The sequence below is a fragment of the Girardinichthys multiradiatus genome, chromosome 18, assembly GCF_021462225.1.
Source record: "Girardinichthys multiradiatus isolate DD_20200921_A chromosome 18, DD_fGirMul_XY1, whole genome shotgun sequence".
Taxonomy (NCBI): domain Eukaryota; kingdom Metazoa; phylum Chordata; class Actinopteri; order Cyprinodontiformes; family Goodeidae; genus Girardinichthys; species Girardinichthys multiradiatus.
In genome coordinates, this window is record NC_061810.1 from 15432648 (window position 1) to 15455208 (window position 22561).

Below are 22561 nucleotides of genomic sequence, written 5' to 3' on the forward strand. Positions count from 1 at the left end.
GTAGGTTTTGATTTATTGGGGAACGAAATGGACAAATGTGCATGATCCAAAAGTTGTTTTACATTGTTTTGTATGGACAACAGATGTAATTGTGGTTTCCAGAAAAGTTAAATTGCAGCATATTCCTGGTAAGGCGTGCAGGTGTGCATGGATCTATGTAAATGTGGATTAAATCTTTTACACTTAAATCCTTATTAGGGATCCTGTTTAGGTCCTGAAACAGCAGTCATGCAGATCCGTGAGAAATCATTGCCTGTTTAATGTGCAACTTTAAAGAAGTATTTCATTGTCAGAACTGATGCTATCTCTCTGTAGGATGAATAAAAGCATTTTTGCCCGAAGCTTTAGCACAAGCAAAGATTGTTCTGCACTGATACAAGCGAGTCCCTTTTCATGAGACAATGCAGATCTTATCCAGTTTTCAGGTAGCTGTGTTGAAGACACAGTTGTGTTACCCATAGCCATGTGGGTTGCATAACCAGACAGCTGACAGAGTGAAGAAGGTTGCAAAGTCATGTGTCTAAAAAAGAAAACATCCACACACTTTTCCAGTTATTTATGCAAGCAAATACTGAATACAGTCTGTCCTCCTTTGGCCATATCATCGTTTATTCCCATGAGAACACACAGAAAATATATGACATGAAGGAAATGAAGATGATCCCTTGATATCAACAATTGTATTGCTCACCATTGCCAATTAACTTACATATAATAAGGTGCTTAAAAAAATCACAGTGAAAAGAAAGATATTCAATGGACATATATTTCTGTAAAAATAACACTGATTTGAGAGAAAGAATTGTATGCATCAGAAATCTCATTTTCTTTCAAAATATGATAGATATCAATACATTATGATGTAGAAATCACAGAATTTGCATGCCTAGAAAGTACCCTGTATTTATTGTAATAAATTATTTAACAGAGGAGTGATGCTTGATTTTTTCCTGCAAATCTTGTGTCTTCTAATGATAAGGAATAAGAAAACAGTTGTAGGTCATAACTGGCATGCGATTATGGTGAAAAATTGACATGCACTTGTCATTGACATGAATGTCATATTTATTTCAATGACTTCTTCAAATCGTTCCCTTCCCAGCACTGAATGATTATACAATGTCGATGATCTCTAAAAATAAGGCTTGGGTGCACAAGGGCTCCCATCCACATAGGGTCCAACTGTATTATACAGGCCCACATGTATTTAAAGTCAAGTATACATCCATACTCACTCACATTTGGAGACATTTTCCTTAGCAACTTTCACCTCCACCAAAATTTGGGATAATTCAGGTGGATATTTGACCGCCATTCTTGGCAAAATTAGCAGGAATCATTTAAATGTGTTTGTTTCTGAAGGAGAGCAGGCTTTTAAAGACAGTCCAAACATTTTTAATAGGGTTAATTCTTGGGGTAGCAAGTCTGGAAACTTAATAATAGTCTGCTTTGTCCATTTCTAAAACATTTTTGTGTGTGTTTAGCATCACTGACACACACAGTTGTGTCCAACCCTAACCAGTTGTGTTTAAACCTTTTAGGTTCTGAGTGTAGGTAAAGCTGTCTTGGGTTGTCATTGCAGCCATGCAATTTAATCCTGGTCTTGTCTGAGGCATTTGGCTTGTCCATGTGGTTAACTTTAAGTTCAAACCAAGCTTCAAGGACAGGAGCCTCCTTCTTAGGTGGCACCTTCTTAGGCTAATTTTTGGCAAATGCTGCACAAATCTGATTGTTTTGCCCATATTGCCCATATATCTGACTTTTTCATCACATTCAGCCTCCTCAAAAATCTGAATTGTGCCTTAATAAGCAGGTAAATCAGATATGTATCAGATGGCTTTGAAAGCATCCACAGTTAACCTTAAGCCTTTGGAAAGGCCTTCCGCAAGCCCAAACCCACAAATATCCTGCCAGAATAATGCCTTGAATAAAACCTTGTTGATTGTAGAGGTTCAAACTGCTAAGGGACATTTACCAAAATATTAGTATGTATAAATTATAGCCTGCCTATACAATGTGGATAACAGAAAATATACGTGTCATATTTAGCAAATAACCAAACATGAATATTTTTGGAGTGTGTGAGGCAGCAAGAGTATCAGGATGGAACCCCTTCATGTACAGCAAGAACATGCAAACTCCACACAGAAAGGTCGAAATTCAAACCCAGCACCTTACTTTTGCAAAGCAACAGTGCGTCACTGTTTATCTTAGGGAAAACTCATTAGAAATGAAAACAAACCTTGTTTTTAAGCATCATTATAACATACAGGTAATTTTGTATAGCTCATATGTTGTATAATCAATACACCCTGGAAAAAAAAGTAGTTCAAATGAACAATCTAAAGCCCATAATTTAAATTACATTCATACACATTAAGAGTGTATGCAAACGTCTGACCAGAGCAATAGCTGACATGTTATCCTCGGAATCAGGAGTCCACCATGATGTGACATAATAAGTAAAAACCCGGGAGTGATTTGTTGAACAGAACCAAAGTGCGCATTGAACCAATATGTTTAAAAATCAAGTCACAAGGCAAAAGCTAAAAGTAATCTTCAAAGGAAATTATTAATAAAAAGGCAAACAATAAGTTGTCCTTAAAGTCATCTCATTAGATGTTTGATCAGTACCATATTATTTGGGCCCTTTTTGCAGTTTTTGCAAATATAAAGATTTGATTTATAAAGATAAGCCATATAAGCCTAGTAGAAATCATAGTTTATTTTCATTTGCATGTGAAACATTTTAAATATTAATATAGTTTATTGTGTATAAAACTCAGGAAAATTTCAAACTGAAATTGGGCATAAATATTTCCCTTTCTGAAACATTATTTATGCCACTTCTAAGTAGGACTAACATGCATCAGCCAGCAACAGTAGCAGCAGCTCGGTGGTTGGTTGGGTCAGTCTGAAATCCCCTTACAGGAAATTGTGCTTTTTTGTCCTAAAAAAGGAGGCTTGGATTTAGGGATTCAGTGGGTAAAATGGCAATTACAATAACATTTTTACCCAGCCAAGTATTTGACAAAAGAGTCAATGCAGTAGCATATATAGCATTTGTCAGCTTTTGCTTGTTATTACAATTAATTTAAAACTCTAAAAGTCCATACCAAAATAAGGTACTATGAAGATTTTTTTGGGTTAACTCTCTTAGCGTCTTGAAGACATTACACGCAATGAGACAAGAGTTGAACAAACAAACAGTACCGCATTGTTTCCCAGTTGGTGTAACATTTGAGGAACTTCCAAGCTCTTCTTTTGCAAACTAGAAACGCTATATCTTCACTCTTATGTGACAGAGATGCCTTCTAACATTGACAGAAACAGGAAAAAAGTTTTCCCCCATTTTAAAACAAAACAGATACAAGCAAGATTGTATTACCACATGCAAGCTGCTGTCAGACATTTGAGCTTATTTAGGTGACTGTTTTGACAGATTTCTCAATGAGAGTGAGCAGAAGCTTAAAAAAGGCTGAGTTACAACACCTTAAAATGAGAATATTGGTTTATTCATTATAAACTCATGGTGTGCTTTCAGAGCTACCAGCTTCAGCTTACTTTAAACTAACAAAACCTGAACTGATGTGTTATAGCAGTTAGGTGATCAGTGTGATTATAAAATGCCCCAAAACTCTAAGAGTAGATATAGTTATTGTACATGTGTGCCTGTGTATGATTAACATACTTGCCTACAAAACCAATCTATACTATAGATTGATGCTCTTATGGAGAAATATTGCATGAGTTGGAGTCTGGAGACAGAAGTCATTTGACTCCCATAACTGCAGTGTAAATAAATGGCCATTGATTAAAAGAAGCATTGTCTGGTCCAGGTGTGCTGGGGTTTTGGGCTGATGCAGCCCTTTAATCAGGCAGTCCATCAGTGAGGGGAGGCTCCTCAAGAGCAGCAGCTGAGCCATTGTTCTCTCCCCTGTCACCTGAATCGCTTTCCTCCATCTTTTCATCCTGACTTAGTGGATTCAATTCTGACAGGCAGTCTAGGGGGTCAAAAGTTTGTGTTTTGGGTTTGGGGCTTAGAAGCGGGAGCTGAGGCAAAAGTGGCTCGTCACGAAGCTTTGTTATTTGCTCCTTGGCGCTGCAGGTGGGAGTGTTGGTCTCGTAGACATCATGGAAGTTGTTGTAGTCTACTTCGTAGAAGCCCTTCTCCAGAGATAAAACAGGTGTGAAGCGGTAGCCCCACAGCACCTCAGTGTCGAGGTAGGAACTCCGAGCCTGACATGTCATACCTGCCACACATATGGACAGGATGGGTGTTCATGTTGATACGCACATATGAAATATGTAGCACATACACATGGTAACAAAGTTAAGACAAGCACACATGGAGTGGACAAGACAAACATGCAAACACACACACAAAGGAAAGAGAAGAGGCACAACATCAGTTCATTGTTTATATTTTTACAGGAACTGTGACAAAAAAGCCCGGACCTGTCCAGGGTTTCCCTAATGCTTTCACTGTACTGATAAATTGCTAGCAAGAACAATTAAAGGTATTGTGCTTTTTAGTTGCACAGATCCTGGTTTATGGTCAATAGTAAGCAATGCTGTGCATGAGAAAAACATGAACAATGACAAACATAAGAAGTGCACAGTGAATCAAGAGATATTGAAAAAGTTGGAACATGTGACGTGTGAAAAAGAAATCTGGATTTGGCCTTACGTTCGAATGGCATGGTCAACTGCGAGTTGTTAAAAAGGTGATGAATGATTATTTTAAATCATGGATAATCACAATTTAGCAACTTAGTTCTTACTGCATTTAGAAATCTAAAGGATAATAGTAATGTTCTCAAAATGGTAGCGGCTTTCACCAAGGGGCTTCAACATACCCTAACGGGACTCTTAGATTTAGCCATGACAACCAAAACAGTGCTGTCCACATTAAAATATGTGCATGTCTTTATGACCCCAAAGTGTAATTGTCTGAATCTCTGTCGATATATCAAAGTATCTTTAATGTGAGTGATTTTATTTAGCTAATATAAATATTTGGATTAAGTTTTTGAATAATTACTGATTGTCCATCCAGCCATTTTCTGTACTTAATCCTTGCAGGGTCACATGATACTGTTGGCAATCTCCAGCAATCATGCACACACCCACACCTAGGTGCACTTTAGAGTGGGCAATTACCATTACCCTTTGATGCAGAGTATCCATAAAGAACCCATGTAGGGATAACATACAATAATGATATTAGTCAAAAAAACCCTTTGATCTAAAATGTGATTGCTCACAACTGAAATATTTATTTATTTGTGTTTTATCCATGACTAATATTTTGGATAAATTATGGTCTAATCAAGTATCCGTTCCATGATAAAAAAAAACAAAAAAACTACATACATTAAATACATGTACAGTTATAAATACAGCCCTATTAGCAATGCTTGCTAATAGGGCGCACTAAGGGGGCCTCCCGGATCAAAACTGCAAGACAAAAGGATGGACACAATAAATATAAATTACTAAACAAAATGTAATTATCACATCTGTCCACTCATACAATGTGTCTGACCTTGTTGTTCCTGTTTTCACATGGGATGACCTTCTAAACTATAAATAAACTCAGACTTGTCTTCTGTAAGTCCTATTTTCTTCACAAGATTTTACCATAAAATTCTCTTTCCATAAAAAACAAATAGCTTTATTAATGTGTTAAAGTATATGATTTAAAACGCATTTACTTGACTGCGGTTTCCTCTTGCAATATGGCTGACGTGCTACTGTAATGGGATGACTGTTAGTATAGCATTTTGCCTTCAATGCATATACGGTTAATTTCTGATATCCCATACGTATTGCACAAGTTACATAATATTTACATATATGAATTAAGCATTTTGTAGCAAAAAATGGCTACTTCTGTAAAACAATGGCACCATTTTTTTTTTTTTGATTACCAAGTTGTTTATGCTCCACTACATAAATCTGACCTTTTTAGTGTTGTTGCTTTCTTTGACATTTTATAATAAAGTTAAATAACTGAAAAGGATTGTCCTACAACATTTGGATTTTGCTCTAAATATGTCAATAAAACTTTCCAAAAACTTTTATGTTGTATGCACAAAGGTAAACTGAAAACGTGTATTTACATTTGTTAATAAAGAATGTCTTTTCTGTATGTCTTTTTGTTGCCATTTCTCCTGTATATTAGTTCTTGGCAGCGACACCAACTGTTAAGGAGGGGACCACATTGGGTGTACTTATTTCATGCAAAGCTATAAACAGCAATTCATAATTGATTCACAGATTGCCCTCACCATGACTCCTAACTACAGTGTGTTGCAAAACTATGCACACCCCTTTCCACTTCCCACACTTGTCTTGTAATGACCAGAAACTTCAGTGTATTTTATTACGATTATTATTTAGAGATGTAGATTGATTTTTTAGATTGATTGGCCATTCGGATGTCCGAATCCAATATATTTCCAATGAGTGAATTCCCAATATGATGCATTAGAGTTCACACTGGTTGAATTAGAGTTAAAGTTAGCCATTTCCAGTATCATTGTCATGAATAAAAGGATGTCAGAGTAACTGCTGTGATGTATGAAGCTAATTTGAAGGAAACTATATGTTACTTTGCATTTAATTCAGGCTGTGTGAGAGAGAAGATAACAGAAAGGCTAAATAGTGTATAGAAAGTTTTAGTTTAACTGATGCTAACTGCACTAATAATGCTAATTGCTCATATAAAGAATAATGCTGAAGAGAATAGAGATCGGTGACAAAGAAATGTGCATGTATAATTCTTGTGACCAACACAAAAGTGTCTGTAATTGTAAAACGAAAGGAAAATTTAGCTTGGGATCTTAGTTGACGCAGAATATCACCTTTGCCAGTCAGCATCCGCCCGCATGTACTGACACTAAGTCCTGTCGGACAAAGTTCTAACACTCCCGCCTACTTTAAAAAATAAAGTGAATCTTTGGAAATATACACAAACATCATAGCATTACTAAATCCAGTTTAATTTAATTAGCTGTTCAGACATTCCACAGTTTAGTTTATGGATTTTTCTTGTAACCAAAAACAATGTTGCTTTGGATTAATATTGAGATCATCTTTCTTTTTCATGTCAATTTATTGATGTTTATTTATATAGCACCAGCTCAGAACAAATTTCATTTGTTTTTCTTTTTGTTTTGTGGCCTTACCTGAACTCTACGACAAATCAAAACAAAAGCTAATGTTATAGTAAAAGACACAGGACCCAAAAGAAAACAAATTGTGACTTATTTTCCTGGTAATATGGCAAAGTATAATAACTTACTAAAAAAAAAGAAAACACAGTGCCTTTGTTTTCAAAACAATAGCATGGATGCTTTATGAATTCTGGGAAATGGCATTAACCAAGTTTTATCTTCTATGTCAATAATTTTGCAAGGGGCAAAAACTCAGAACCTCCATCCTAAGCTTAGAAGCATGATATAATGAAAACAAAATATTCTTGCCGACAACACTGCGACACATAACATGGCCCCTGGCAGAATGTAGTACTTCTACAACAAACTGCAGCTTAGTTACACATTTCTGGAACAAAGTGTTAGTCTCCCTGCAGCTAAAACAACTTCCTACTTTAACTTCGAAGATGACTAATACATTTTTCTTTTAAACAAATGCTGTACCATTTCTGGCTTGCTAAAACAATGAAAAACATTGGACGAAGTACACTGCTGCAGTCGATATTTATGAATCAGTTGTAGAGATTTATTGTTTTTCACTTGATTTCATTAATCGTTATCTTAATAAAACGAAAAGAGGCGTAAGGAATAAAGCTGCGGCACAATAAAACACGTGCATTCAGAAAGGAATATTTTGCTTTGAAAACAGTAACTTTTACTCTGTGAGAGAGTCTGTGAGAGCCGAAATTCTCACTGGTTGTGAGGTGATCAAATACAACAAAATTAAAAGAATTAATCAAGTAAGGAGGACATAGTTCATCCAAAATAATATGGAAAATAAAAAGTCAAATCATATTGGAAAAAGAGTTTATCACATTTATGGTTCTGTATGACTTCAAGAAAAATGTTGTGGGGCGATGAAGCCATAAGTACAGAATGGAAAAGAATGATGACATTGCTAATGTAAAGCACATTGATATTGGTTGAGTTGCATAAATATATATCAAATATGTTTTGTTTTTTTTAAAGAAAAGGAATAATAATAGCTGGGAATCTTCAAGTTCTAAGGTTTTCAGTATGAGAATATCTTGAAATGAACAATATATGATTAATGAAAGAATTACTTTTTCTTAAAATCTTGAAAATCCTAAATTGATCTTTTTGAATGTGTTCTCAATAAACAGGAACATAGAATTTGCTGGAATCCTTGAATTATTATTTTAATTTTGAGTTAATCACATTTTTCACTAATTTCCCTAAATAGCAAACAATAATGTTAAAGAGTTGCTTCTTGCATGAGTGAATTTTGGTTTCAACATTAACAGAGCTATATTATAATCTTGGTAAATAAAAATCAATTGTAGGGTTCCTCGAGGGTCCATTCTCAGGCCACTGTTGTTTAACATCTATATGATCCCCTATCTTAGATTATAGATTACTACAATATCTCTTACCACTTGTATAATGATGACACACATCTGGATATCTATGTGACCATAGTGCACAACAGTCACTGACTCAGTGTAAGCATAGTTTAATGAGAGGATGAGTAAGAATTCCATCCAGCTTCTTGTAGACAAGATAGCAGTAATTGCTATCTTAATTTATCTTATAAAGTATTCATTTTAGTTCCAAAATTGAAGGGTAGAGATCATCGCATTACTAGATGTAATGGAGCATACAAAAAACTTTGGTGTTGTTTCGGAAAAAAATCTAATTTTAACAACTACATAAAGTCTGTTATTAAATAATCTTACTATTATTTAAAATGTTACCAGAATAAAGGTTTTCCCATCAAAACGAGGCAGAAAAACAGGTGCATGCATATATTTTCAATAGGTAAGATTACTGTCTTTACTGGTCTCTATAAAAAAAATCAACCAGACAGCTTCTGATTATCCAAACTCTTGTATTTGAATTTGGATTTGAGTTGGCTTTTAAATTTGCATTTTAACATTTTTTTTCTTTTATACAGTGCTTATGCTTTATTTTCTTTTTGTCCTTGTCGATCTCATAGTACTTTGGGTTTCCTCGTGTATGAAGGGTGCTACATAAATAAACCTACCTTCCCTTGCTCATATACAACCCTAACTGCACATTTTATACATATACAGTTTACTTTCAATTGACTTTTAGAGTTTATGAAACATTTTGCGATAACTATTCCTTCTGTGGTTATGTATAGCCGTACAGGGTCATTTAAAGAGTACAAGTGTATGCAAACAAAAGAGTTTTTAAAAATGAAAAGTAGGCAAAAAACAAAAATATTGTCAAAAAGTCCTACTAAAAGTTCATGAGGGCAGCCCCTTGCTGTAATATTATGTGGGGTATTTTTAAGTTATCAAGACCTCCTAAAGATCTTTCAGTTTCTCTTTGGGCTTTCACATCTTTTGTCAATTTCTTGAACTTGACCACCTTTCAGAGAAATATTTTGCTTGCTCACCATCTTAGCACTGACACATAAACCCTTCAATACACAAACAAAAGAAGGAACTGAACTATATGTGTTTACCATTGCTGACTTTACACAAAACAAACAACTTAGCAAATGACTGAATGTTGCAAAAACATACGTTTTCAGTTTTTAAGTTAAATATGCCAAAATGTATAGATAGAAATTTTGCAGATCTAGGTGCAAAAAACTTGGTCTTCATTTAGTGCAATGCCGACTTAAAAAAAACCTAAACAACACAACATAAGTGAAAAAATGGCCTGACTGATCACTTACTATTTTCTGGAATCCATGACTGAATTCAACTCTTGATGCTGTTGGTGTACTCGTTCTGTCACATAATTATCTTAACGTAACAAATCTGGGTCTTCCCTAGCAATCCGTGTGTTTTACAAGCTTTACAATTATTTTCACACCAAAGGAGACACTGTATTGATTGCTTGTCCATGTGGGAGAAAGCAGCTGAAACACTAGTCTTTAAAAATGACCATATTAAAACGAAGTGCTAAGTTATTGAAGATTAACAACAACAATTCTTTCTACAGATTTTCTCTGCAGATCATTAACTGGAACTGAGTCAATTCATTAAAATGTCAAAACAGAGAGTGAACATTCTAGCGCCACAGCTTTGCATGAAGACATCGTAAGCAGGGCCAATTTTGAAGTTCATTAAAGGCAAGTTTTTAATAGTCGGAAAAATGTTTAGAAACAAAAGAAAAAGATTCAAGGAAATGTGTTATGAGCATATTAATGCTGCAGAAAGTTTGGGTAGGGCAAAATTCAAGCAGATATGTATTGGCTCTCAGCAGAGGCAAAATAGATTGACATTGGTGCCAAACAAAATTATCTTTAAATAAAAATACTAGTTATGGCAGAGGAACAGGATTTGAAAGCAATGTCCTCTACAAATAAGGAAGTAGCTTGCAATATCTAACATAAGAACTAGGAGATGCATGCTCATTTAACTTATTAAATTCTCCTTTATGCCAAATCTTCTGCTAATACAATTTTATTCTCCTTGTTAGCATGGAAATACAGTTTTGTACCTCCTAAATAAGATTATGTTTTGATGTTCTTTACTGCTTACAGCAACAGCAGCAGCTCCTGATAATATGTGCCCTGTAAATGTAACCAGCCAAGACCTCAGGATTTACCCAAAACAAAAACCTTGTAGTGTGGGTAGCTACACTTCATTCATTTTGAAATAAACAATATCAAAGACACAACCTTTAAGTGGCAACAATGGGGATGAGGGCTGCAGTTAGCACTGTGAAACATTTGCAATGCTTTGTAGATTTTATTTTTATGCCCCATTTAAAGAAATTGCATAAAAACCTTTAGACTGACAATTGAAGAGCAGCTGTCAGCTTATAAAATACCAAATCCTCAGCAAAAGTTTTATTGCCTCCGAACTAAATATCTTAATATCATTTATGCTTCAGTTAGAGTCAATTAGCCTTTTGTCATTTTCAAAACGTCACCATTCAAAATCTGTAGAGCTTCTTTACCTCCTCTTCATTTCCAACTATTTGTCCATCCATCCATTCATTATTAATGTCACATATTACTCTTTCCTTTATTCTGTAAATAATAAATCATTATTCATACTTGACATGCCCTCACATTCTGCTTTTCTCCTTTTATGTTTGTTTTCCCACATTATTCTTACCTGTGGCTTCAACCATGCCCTCAAGGATAACAACAATCTCGAACTCCTCTTTCTCCATTTGCGCCATGGACATTTCCCAGAAGGGGCTCTTTTCGTTGATCTCATGGGAGATGATGAGTGGTGACACCAGGAACAGCCGGTCATCCCCTGTGTCAAAGCCAATGTTTATGTCAGTCTGGTTGAGGGGGATGAACTCCCCCTCTTTGGTCTGCTGCGAGCGGATGAGCTTCGCTCTAATTGACGCCTCCACAATGTGAGAGTTCCTCAAGTCCCCCACTCGAAACATCAGGCACATCTTGTTGTCCCGCACCGATATGACAGCATTATTCGAGAACATTAGAGTCTCGGCACGGTTCTTTGGCTGTGAAATCTTGACAAACATGCACCCCACCATTATCGCATTAACAATAGATCCCAAGATGGCTTGTACCAAAAGCAGTACAATGCCTTCAGGGCATCTTTCTGTAATTACACGATAGCCATACCCAATGGTGGTTTCTGTCTCAATAGAGAAGAGAAAAGCTGAGACAAAACTGTTGAGGTTCTCTACACAAGGCGTCCAGCCCTCCTCATCACCATGCACTAGATCTCCACGGATGAGTGCAATCAGCCACCAGAGAAACCCAAAGAAAAGCCAGTTGACTACATAAACCAAGGTGAAAATTAATAGACTGAAGCGCCACCGTAGATCCACCAGAGTAGTAAATAAGTCACTGAGGTAACGATAGGTCTCTTGCACATTTCCGTGGTGAACGTTGCACTTGCCATCCTTCTGCACATACCGCTGACGTGGCTTCTTTAAAGGTTCGGAAATCAAGTGGGTTCGCTCGGTTGAGATCTGAGGTTCCCGCAGATGTTTTGGGAGTTTCTTCACCTAAGATGGAAAAAGAGAGAGAACAAACAGAGGGTCAAACAAAATAAGCATGCACAAACAGCTTGAAATAAGATATTTCTCAACACTTGTTTTTTTACTTATTTACTTTACATCCTTTGAGTTTTTGCACTAGAGCCATGGTTCTCAAACTATGCTACACGTACCATAGTTAGTACTTGTGCTGCCTATAGGGATATTCATAACTGTGATGTGAAATTAATCAGCACAAACAGCCAAAAAGAAATGTGAAGTGCTGCAGTGCTAAGTCTGAAAACCAGTGGGATTTACTAATGGAATGCTTCATGACCAGCTAACTATTATTAATGAAGTATGCATATCTTTCAAACACTGTAGTAACACATACAGTACTATGTTTGTGAAAACAGATACAAATCTTTAAAAGTTCAATTAAGCCATTTTTATGGTGGTTATCACTAACATTTCTATGTAAAGCAGCCATATTGGATTTTGAGGTCAGGGTGGGGAAAAAACGTCTGACTTTCCTACTTGGAATGATGAACATCAGGGACCTTTCTGTGAACTAACAGCAAACTTGGAACATTCAACTTCCAAGCAAAAATGAACATATAATTAAATTGGATTCCTTAAACACTCTAGCAGTCTTAGTAAATACAAATGTTTGTTGTTGTTTATGTTGTTTTAACGATACAACTCAATAAACTGAAAATATTATAGTATATATTTGAAAATGTCTCCTAAGATGGTGGCATTATTGACAAAAGTGACAAATAATTTTAGAACCATTGCACTAGAGTTGTTGATGTTAGCCTGTTTTATGTAATTTGCTCTCAGATACTTTGGGAAAACCGCACAGATCAGATCTGGCTGTCTGTCAGCAACACAAATGCAATCAAGAGCAGTATCAAGAAGTTGCCTCCTTGTTCTGGTTTCCACTGGTTGACATTGCAGGTATGCATTGTATATGACCCAAACTGAAACAGACTAAGGACAGAAGAGCACAAGGACACCAAGGTCTCTGTCTGTGCTGGCCCTGCTCCAGCAAGGCGGTCTGGCTCCACAGCTGTGTCCTGTCTCCCTCTGTGTCCCTTGTGTTCCCTCTTTTTGCACGCTAAGGGACACTAGTATGAACAGATTTTCTATCCTTCAATAACAGACACTTATGTTATCGTTAAAATAAGTTGCTTTTATAAGCATCCGTGCTTTTTTGTGGAGAAAAATTTCATTTTCCACGAGGGTTAATGAAAGTAGTACAAAAGCTTCACACTAGTGATATTTAAACAAAGGCTGACCTTATTTTGATTTTCTGTCACAGAAGCAAATAGTAGTAAACTAAAAACAAACACACACCAAGATATAGCCACTTGCACTTCTCAATCAAACCAATGACAAAGTGGAATTTCCAAACTCCAAAATGTCTAGTTATTTCAATACATCGCTGCTAATTGGACACATGTACTCTGCAGTTCTCCAGCTTTATGCTCATATCATTAGGAGACTTCCATCATGCTGTGTTCATACTGGCCTTTATGGGCTTTCCACTGTCAGCTTAGCAGGCAGTACAGTGTTCTTGAAGTGCCTTTGATTGCAGAGCCCACAGTTAAAGACTGCTAGACAGGTTTATTAAAATTAGTTTTATTGACACGTCAGGGGGAACTTTCACTGCTATCCTATGTTTAATTATGCACATTCAGTCAGGTGTGGGTGTACAGTAATAATTTTGTCCATATTGATTTGAAGTGATCCTTGTTTAAGGAACATTTTAAGGAAAAATTGAAAGACAAAGCTTATTGACCTGCAGCATTTTGATGAGATTGGATGAACTGATATTAAACCATAGGGACACTGGGTAAATGTAGTAGATTCAGAGCCAAGAGGGGGCAGGAGATATTTTGTGGCGCCATCATATGGAAACACTTTTTATAGGGTTTGTTATGAGAAAGTCTAAGCAACATTTCCTGCAGTGAACTTAGACGGCATGTTTGGCTATTTTTATATTAATTTGAATACATGAATGGGCCATGCTAATCACTGCAGAGCTATCGATGCCCTGAATAATAAGGTTTTCTTTACTGACCAGCCTGATTATCTTAATTGGGGGGTAAGTTAGAGGACAATTTTAGGTTGTAAACGTAAAATGTTTATATTAAAGACAGGCTAATTTTGGGGTTTAATACTTTCCTGTTAAACACATGTGCATTGCAATACATTTTTTTTTATATAAAACACTTATGGATACCTCAGTTACTTTTCTACTGAAATTTTATACATGACTGATGTGATTACTTCAAATAGTGTGTTAATATGTGCTACACAGAATTAGAAAAATACTATTTCAAAAAGTAGAAAACAAATTAAAATGCTACTGATTTTATTGTAATATCAATTTAATTGCTGCTCTGTAAAATGCACTTTGGCCAAATGGTATTTATCGATCATACCATGTGACGTAACTCGGGTGGACAAAACCTATCATGGCTCTGTTACATGGCTCCTTTCCCTTTCACTGTCTGTTTGTAGGTTATCTTGTCCATTGTGCTTTACTTCATACATCTGATCTATGGAATGCTCTGCCTCTTCCATTTCTTTATTTTCTTCAACTTCATTATAACCCTCCATATTATCATTAAGACTTTTCTGTTGCTTTTTCTTCTTTTTCTTCCTCCTTATGTCCTTGATCGTCTTTGCCAGCTGCCTTGTTACTGCCCTACAGCCCAAAACTTTGAGAAAAACTGAATATGCCACCCATCCTCATTAGGCACATTAACTTTAAACATACACAGTAATACTGTTAAATTTAAATGAACTGCTCATAATGATATTTAAGAATGTTTTCTGCTAAAATGTATGTTTTGCTGCTTACAATCTCTTTTAACCAGCAAGGAAAGGCAACTTTTGCTTCAAACTTTTGAAATTGAAGTTAAACTGTTAAAGTTTTGTTGCATAAAAGAGTTTTTATAATTGTTCAAGAGACATATTATGGTTTTATATCTTATCTTGACTAATATTACCTCTGAAGATAAATGGCAATATGTCATCATAACAATATCTAAGTCAATACGTTACACAGTCAGCCTGCAACTAAGGTTATATGTGCATAAATACAGCACTGTTGGTAATATTAGTAATATTATACCGTCACAGAAATTAGCCATACAGCTCCATTAACATTGTACTTCTTACATTCACTTGGCAATATAACTTATACCACTGTCCTTTTGTTACATTTACACTGCACTGCTCTGACTGCAGCGTGAGTGTTGTGTCATGTCATGCTTCATTCAAATGCAATAGAATATGAGATATTTGCTTCCCCAAATATGAGATAAATAATTTTTTTTAAGCTTCCAGCAGGTGGAGTAAGCCTTTCTTTAAGGATAGCACTGTCCATGAAAACAATGCCATTCATTTGGCTGGTCTAATTGAGTGATAGAGATAGCTGTCTCAAGCAGTACTGCCTTTTGTAGTCAGTACCTGGGGTTGATGGTCCATAAACAAATTAATTAGCAGCCTCACTATAGCAGGAGTAAGTGGAAGGTTCTTTTTTTTTCCTTGTCAAGACTTTTTGATCAGGCTTGAATAGGCACCAAAAGTTTCAGTTAGCTGAGGAATGAGTGCAGATAACAAGCACGAGTCCACCATCTGTTTTAGGCAAGCATTGGATGTCTTTTCTTTATTATCCTCAGTGCTAAGAAAACCGAATCAAGCATTGATCAGAGTATTGAGAACATTTATTACAGTTTTTCAATTGGTACTTGTTAAAAAACACACCAGTTGCATATTTAATAGCTGTTTCTAAAGTTTCTTTACAGCTGCCGGTCAGGTTTACTTTCCCGTTTTCATCATCTTATTTACTGCAGTAAATTATACCTTTCTGCAGAAAATGGTGGGTTTGCAGTTTACCTGTGCAGGTGTAGCCCCTATCTCCATGTTGTGGTCCATGAGGACTCGAGAATCTCCTGCCATCCTCAGCTGAAGCTCCCCTGAGGAAAATGAAGTAGGTTAATTCATTTAGTTGTTTTTTTTTTATTTTAGAGTGTTTGAGAGATTGAAATTACAGGAAATGTTTGTTTTTTTTACCAATTACCAGTAAAACCAACAAATAAAACAGAAAATTAGAAACTAAAGTCTTATCAAAGCATTTTTGAAATAGTTATTTTTCTATTAGACTGTTCAATCAACCAATCAACCAACCAATATTTTTCATGATTAAACTCTTGTATACTTGTATATTAATATTTGTGCCTATGCAACACAATTCAGCATTTTTTTTTAGTTTTGTAATGGGTCGACATTGTCCAGCTGATGAAAACAGAACTAAGAGACCCGCAAGAAAATATTAGCAAATTAAGTTTTATGTATTTGCATTTGTAGTGGTTATATTATTTTGTCTGCAAAGTGTATAAAAGTGTTTTTTGATACAACACACATGTAGGTAACATGGTTAGGTTGCTGTTGCCTACACTTGCAATAGACTGTAACATTAAAATATGGTCAGACAACTAAAATCAATAAAATGTTCAAAATCTATATATGTTAAAACAGTGTTTACACAAATTAATGCGTGTTTCTCTAAAACAGCAATGTATGATTGACACATGTATCATATATGCAACATGTGAAAAATTGTGGTTTTGAAACATATAATAATATGTGAAACCTGTTCAAATTCCCGTTAAAAACCTGTTGGATTACACTTCTTACTGGTGTAGGGTGTGTACAATAACAAATACCACAGACAAACCCAGTTGTAATTATTTAATCCTACCCTGTTTGATAACATGTTGAGAACCTGTTATATTTTTGTGTTTTCAAAATAATTATCATCATCTTCAAACACCTTTGAAGACTTTTCTTATGAATTAATGTCTTTTCATGGTACAAATTTAAACAAAATCATTAATAATCTCCTAAACCTTCCTGTTGGTCCTGTTCTTGTAGCATATGCTACCTTCAGCCCATTTCAAAAATAGAAATACCCAGGTTCTAAAAATACCAGCTGGGAACCAGTCTGAAGCTACAGCATCATGGTATGGGTGGATAAAATAATAAAGCATTCATATTCAATAAATTAGAATATGTGTTCCAATGAAGTATGTTTGTCAGCATAAAAGTGCCTTTTGAAAATAACAACCTTTAAGTAGGTTTTAAACATACTTTTGAGCCCACATTTCTATATTAAAAATGTTTTTTATTGGTCTTATGTAATATTCTCATCTTAAATGTTGTTTTTATTAGCTGTAAGTGAATCATAATGTAATAATTAAGAGAAATAAAGGTTTGAAAACATCAGTATTTGTGTAATTAATGTCTATGATGTGTTACATTTAGTATATAAACATGGTAGCATGAAAAACATTAACCATGAAAAGTTTCAAAAACCCAATTTTCAGCTACAGCTGGAATCATAAACTCCTGATAACATCCAGTCTACTGTCAGAACTGGCACCATCTCCATTTTACCACAGGCATGGACTGTAACTACACCTCCCAGCATTCATTGCAGCTCTGACCTCCAATCAGAAGCTATATAAGTTCCTGCTTGGAGAACGTCATTGCTTCTTGCTGCCACTCGATGAAACGGAAGTACATCTTGTCATTTGAAGTCAGTTACAACTTGCGGGAGAAGTAAACTTTCTTTCTTTCCAACAATCCTTTGAATAAGAGCTTGGCAAAGCTTGAAATCCAGCTGTCCAGCAGACAGCTAGATTTGCCATCTATCCCAATCGAAGATCTAGATTATAGCTGTTTGCATTTCAGTTGTGCAGAATCCAACTAGGGATTCTCCAAGGAGACGTCTCTGCCTCCCTGTGTTTTCGTTTTCCGGTCGACTTGCTGTTGTTCATCATATTTTCCCATCTTTGCTGAAGAAGGAGAAGCTGACTGTTTCTGATCCATTCATGAAAACATATGCTCGTAACCTCGTTTCTGACCGGGAAAAGGCGTCAATCAAGTAAATCCGTTTCTTTTGTTACTTTTCTCGTAGTGTGGGCAGGATAAAGTAGGTTAGAAGTAGGATGATCCAGGATCGTCTGTGTTTTAATTCACTGGGCTTTGAACTATATGTGACCAGCCTTTAAGCTGAATACTTCTATGCAAAGTTTTATTGAATGTTGGTGTTTTCACTATGTGGCATTTTATCTATGATTCCTTTTTTCCAGTTGTCTGCCTTTATGGTTGTAAGTTTTTATGTTGTTGTTTTCATTCTCATTACTATTAATGGCTTTGCTCACCTTAGCCAGTTGTTTTAAAGTGCTGGATGAATCAAAAGATGAATAAAATGAATAAATGAATGCACCTGCAACCATGTAAGGATTGCGTGAACATAGAAAATGGATTGATGGAATATTCATTTTACCCGAAATGTTGTTTATATTTCCAGATTACAGGTCATTCCTTTGACCCAAACCTTGGTAGCCTTATCATTAGACATGTTTATACATAAAGGTTCAAACCAATAATTTGGGTTGCATCTATTAAACATGTAAAAAATCCAGTAGTCTTTAGAATATTTTACCATATTAATCGAGTAATTGGAGATACACCTGCCATACCTGATAGAGCCAATAATTTTCCCTTTTTTTAAAGACTTTTTTGCAGCACTAGTGGCCTTCAATTTTTTACTAATTTCTCAAAGTAAGCAGACTGGAAGCGAGGTGGAGAGAGAGGGAAGACATGCAGCACACGTCAACGCGGCCAGGACTCGAAACCAAGAGAGTTGCATTGAGGACTGAATCCTCCATATATAAATCTACTGCTACGCCACACGCCACACCCCCAATCTTTTTTCTGCCAGTCTCCTACTTAAATCTACAATAATAACTTTTCCTCCCTTTTGTGTTTTAGAACTATGCACAATCACATCCAAGCCCAACTAGGATAAAAAGCATTTACACTTTAGCAACTCTTTCCGGACAAAAACAGTCACCATTGTTTTGTATATCTTTGTTCTAAAAATGAGATCTTACTATGTCTGCAGTATCAAATTACAGGTTTTTGCCTATTTTCAGAAGTTTGGACCAGTATATAGAGAGAACACCCTAAAGTTCAGGGTTTATCCTGCACGAGTGCAATCGTGTGGTCATCAATACCCCCAAACCTAAACCATTTGCCTCTAAATCCTTCTTTAATTAATAGATAGGTGAGCTCCTCATAGATATTCAAAGCTGAAATGTAGAAGCACACAAACTCATTATTCCTTTATAAGAGCATCTCTGCATGTTTAAATGGGACCTAATTTCCCTTGGAGATTGTGAAAAGTCTGTAAATAAGAAGGTTTCAACGAATCAATCTGGAAACCTAATGTTGAAACATTATTATGCTAAGCAAATTTGGTATAATGAAAAGTATGTTCACTTTTGCTCTGTTTGATATAGTGTCAAACCTTTGGCTATTTGGACCTCTTTTTCATGTTATATCCCAACTTCCTCTATCACACTTAATGTAATCAGAAGCATGGTGCACAACTGCAATAAGTACCCCCATGAAACATTTCAATGTGAAAAACGTGAACACTGCAAAGTAGGCATGACTATGCAAAAGTATTAAGGCCGAGATTTTGCCTTAAATTCTTATAATTTAAACGAAGCTATTGTGTCATTCAAAAAATTGTGTTACCCTTAACCATAAAGAGGCGTGCATTTCTTTTTTCAGTAGGTCATTAGTTATTCATGTAAACAGCATATGGAGGATAAAAGGATCCAAAGCATCTGCTGCAAGGTGTGATAAAATAATAACTGAAAAGTATTCTCCATAATGCTCATTTACCCTGACGGAGCAATTAGCAAAGTATGCTAAGCTGCTAGTCTTGTTAACGAGATTCACATACTGTCAAGTTGCAAAATGTTTACACTGTAAATGTCAAACTAATCACTGACGATTTGTTACACTTACCTACACAGAATATACTATCCTAACAAGCGCTCGCAGATTTTGTTTTTTCTATTATTTGGATGTCTCATTAGACAGGGCTTGGGCTTTCGTTACTAAATCCTAACCACACAGGGGAGAAAAAAGGGATTTACCTCACAATCTTTGTAGTAAAATACCCACACAACATGAATATAATGAACCAAAAATGTCTAAATTTGATCTCATTAGGACTATCATATCACGGTGCTCAGCATAAACCAAGCATTGCATCACATGGGAGATGACCCAGCATCCACTACTGGTTAATTTGCCAAGATGGTGAGGCAGACTCAGCTGCACTGTTTTTAATGATGTAATATTCCCAAAGAACAGGCTCCTCATTGGCAGCCTTGTCAGTCCTTTCAAGTACATGTGCCCACATGCACAGATACAGACATGGAACTCTCCACACACCTCTCACTGTGCTCCAATATGTTTCTCCACTCAGCCCAAGCGATTACTGGAGATGTAAATATAAATATTCTCTCTCACTGAGAATCCAGGTGCTTTACATTTAATGTTACATAAAAACATGAGTTTGGATATTGTCTTTGTGGTTGTTTTTAGCTCCACTGGAGCGTTGAGATAATGTGCTGACAATTTGCTCTGTAGTCAGAATATTTCTCTTTTTCTCAAAAAGAGGTATTTTTAGACATCTTTCATATGTAACAGCAGATGTAAAATGGGTCATCTCAGTCATGTGGTATTTTTAAAAGAAATGTTTGTGTTTCTGAAGGTGTCATATAAAACCCTAATTTTAGCATCTGAATGCCATCAGATGGCCCAAGGTGATCAATTTAGAAAGCCCCTGAACTCAGTGTGAAAATCATCTCCCAAATTCGCCAATCAAACAGATGGATACACGCGGCCTTGTGATGGAGTAAGCAAATAGATACTTTCATCGCTGTATCCTGACCTCAACAACTTCTGACATTTCTCTGTCATGTTTCGTTGATGTTATTCTATTTGATCACTGACAGGCGAGGAGAGTGAATGCAAAAGCTTGCAGAGGTGGGAGAAAACACGTCACAGCTGAGCTCCACACAGGAATGTAATGTTGACATTGATGGCCCAAAGCAAAGGGCAGAGCGACGTGACAAGCATCCGAGCAGGGCAGGGTCAGACAGAAAGACAAGCGGACAGCAGGGGCATAGGATGTACAAAAAGCTATCTTAAAAACTTCACTTAATACATCGCAGGGGTTGCAAAGTCTCCGATTTTGACTCATTTTAGGTCTCTTCATAAATTAAACATAGCTGCATGGGAAATTTGTGAACTTACCAACTGATATGTGTTTTCAATAAGGCTGTAATTGCCATGTCTGTTCATGAGACTCTCAACAAGCCCAAATGAGAGGTGTTCGTACAGAGATACCAGATGGGATGTTTTATCTCCCAGCTTTAAGAGGGTAACAAGCATTTATCTTGTTACCAGAAGAGTGACAGGATGCTTTAGCTGTACTGTGTTTGTGTCCTGATAACCAAAGCACTCATTGTGCTTAAAGCCAGTGGGTAGAAGCAAACCACAGAACTTGTTTCCTAAGGGATAACTTCACCACATTTCTTTCCTTATTTGCTGACACAGCATGCAGTAAGGCATCATCTGAACAGAGAACAGCACACTTCAGTAGAAAACCTTTTCTTTCTTCTAACCACTGACAAGTGCTATAATTTTTCCCTAGGGCCTGTAATGCTTCCTTGATGATGCTTCCGTGATTTAATAAAATACTTTTGCAGAACTCCAATGCTCAGTGAGCTGCTTTCTAATTAAGCCAACTCGTTTATTCCAAATTTATTTGTTTTTCTAACTACAACAACAATAAATACCAAGAAACACATTAGTTGGTTGAATTATTACTCTGCCCTCATGAGCATATATTGGAAGCAGTTTCATTCTGTGAAAAACTTTTCTTTTCTTTAAACATCCTGTTTAACATTTAATTTTTTTCTAGTCCTAATTCAAAATAAAAATAATTAAGATGCAGTTCAAATTTTAATAAAACCACTATAGGAAAGAACAGTATACTGGTCCTTCTCAAAATATTAGCATATTGTGATAAAGTTAATTATTTTCCATAATGTCATGATGAAAATTTAACATTGATATATTTTAGATTCATTTCACACTAACTGAAATATTTCAGGTCTTTTATTGTCTTAATACGGATGATTTTGGCATACAGCTCATGAAAACCCAAAATTCCTATCTCACAAAATTAGCATATTTCATCCGACCAATAAAAGAAAAGTGTTTTTAATACAAAAAACGTCAACCTTCAAATAATCATGTACAGTTATGCACTCAATACTTGGTCGGGAATCCTTTTGCAGAAATGACTGCTTCAATGCGGCGTGGCATGGAGGCAATCAGCCTGTGGCACTGCTGAGGTCTTATGGAGGCCAAGGATGCTTCGATAGCGGCATTTAGCTCATCCAGAGTGTTGGGTCTTGAGTCTCTCAACGTTCTCTTCACGATATCCCACAGATTCTCTATGGGGTTCAGGTCAGGAGAGGTGG

General features: G+C 36.0%; 1 protein-coding gene across 2 annotated transcripts in view; it reads right to left on the reverse strand.

Moving 5' to 3' along the window:
* Nucleotides 1–588: 588 nt before the first annotated feature.
* The window catches only part of kcnj5 (potassium inwardly rectifying channel subfamily J member 5), a 38958-nt gene continuing 16985 nt past the window's right edge, over nt 589–22561 (reverse strand). For both annotated transcript variants that reach the window (XM_047391469.1, XM_047391468.1), the window contains 3 exons: nt 16038–16117; nt 11282–12155; nt 589–4253 (listed from right to left, as the gene is read on the reverse strand). In XM_047391469.1, the coding sequence (XP_047247425.1) occupies nt 3871–4253; nt 11282–12155; nt 16038–16100 (1320 nt within the window). In that variant the 5' untranslated portion in view covers nt 16101–16117 and the 3' untranslated portion in view covers nt 589–3870. The remainder of the gene's footprint in view (nt 4254–11281; nt 12156–16037; nt 16118–22561) is intronic.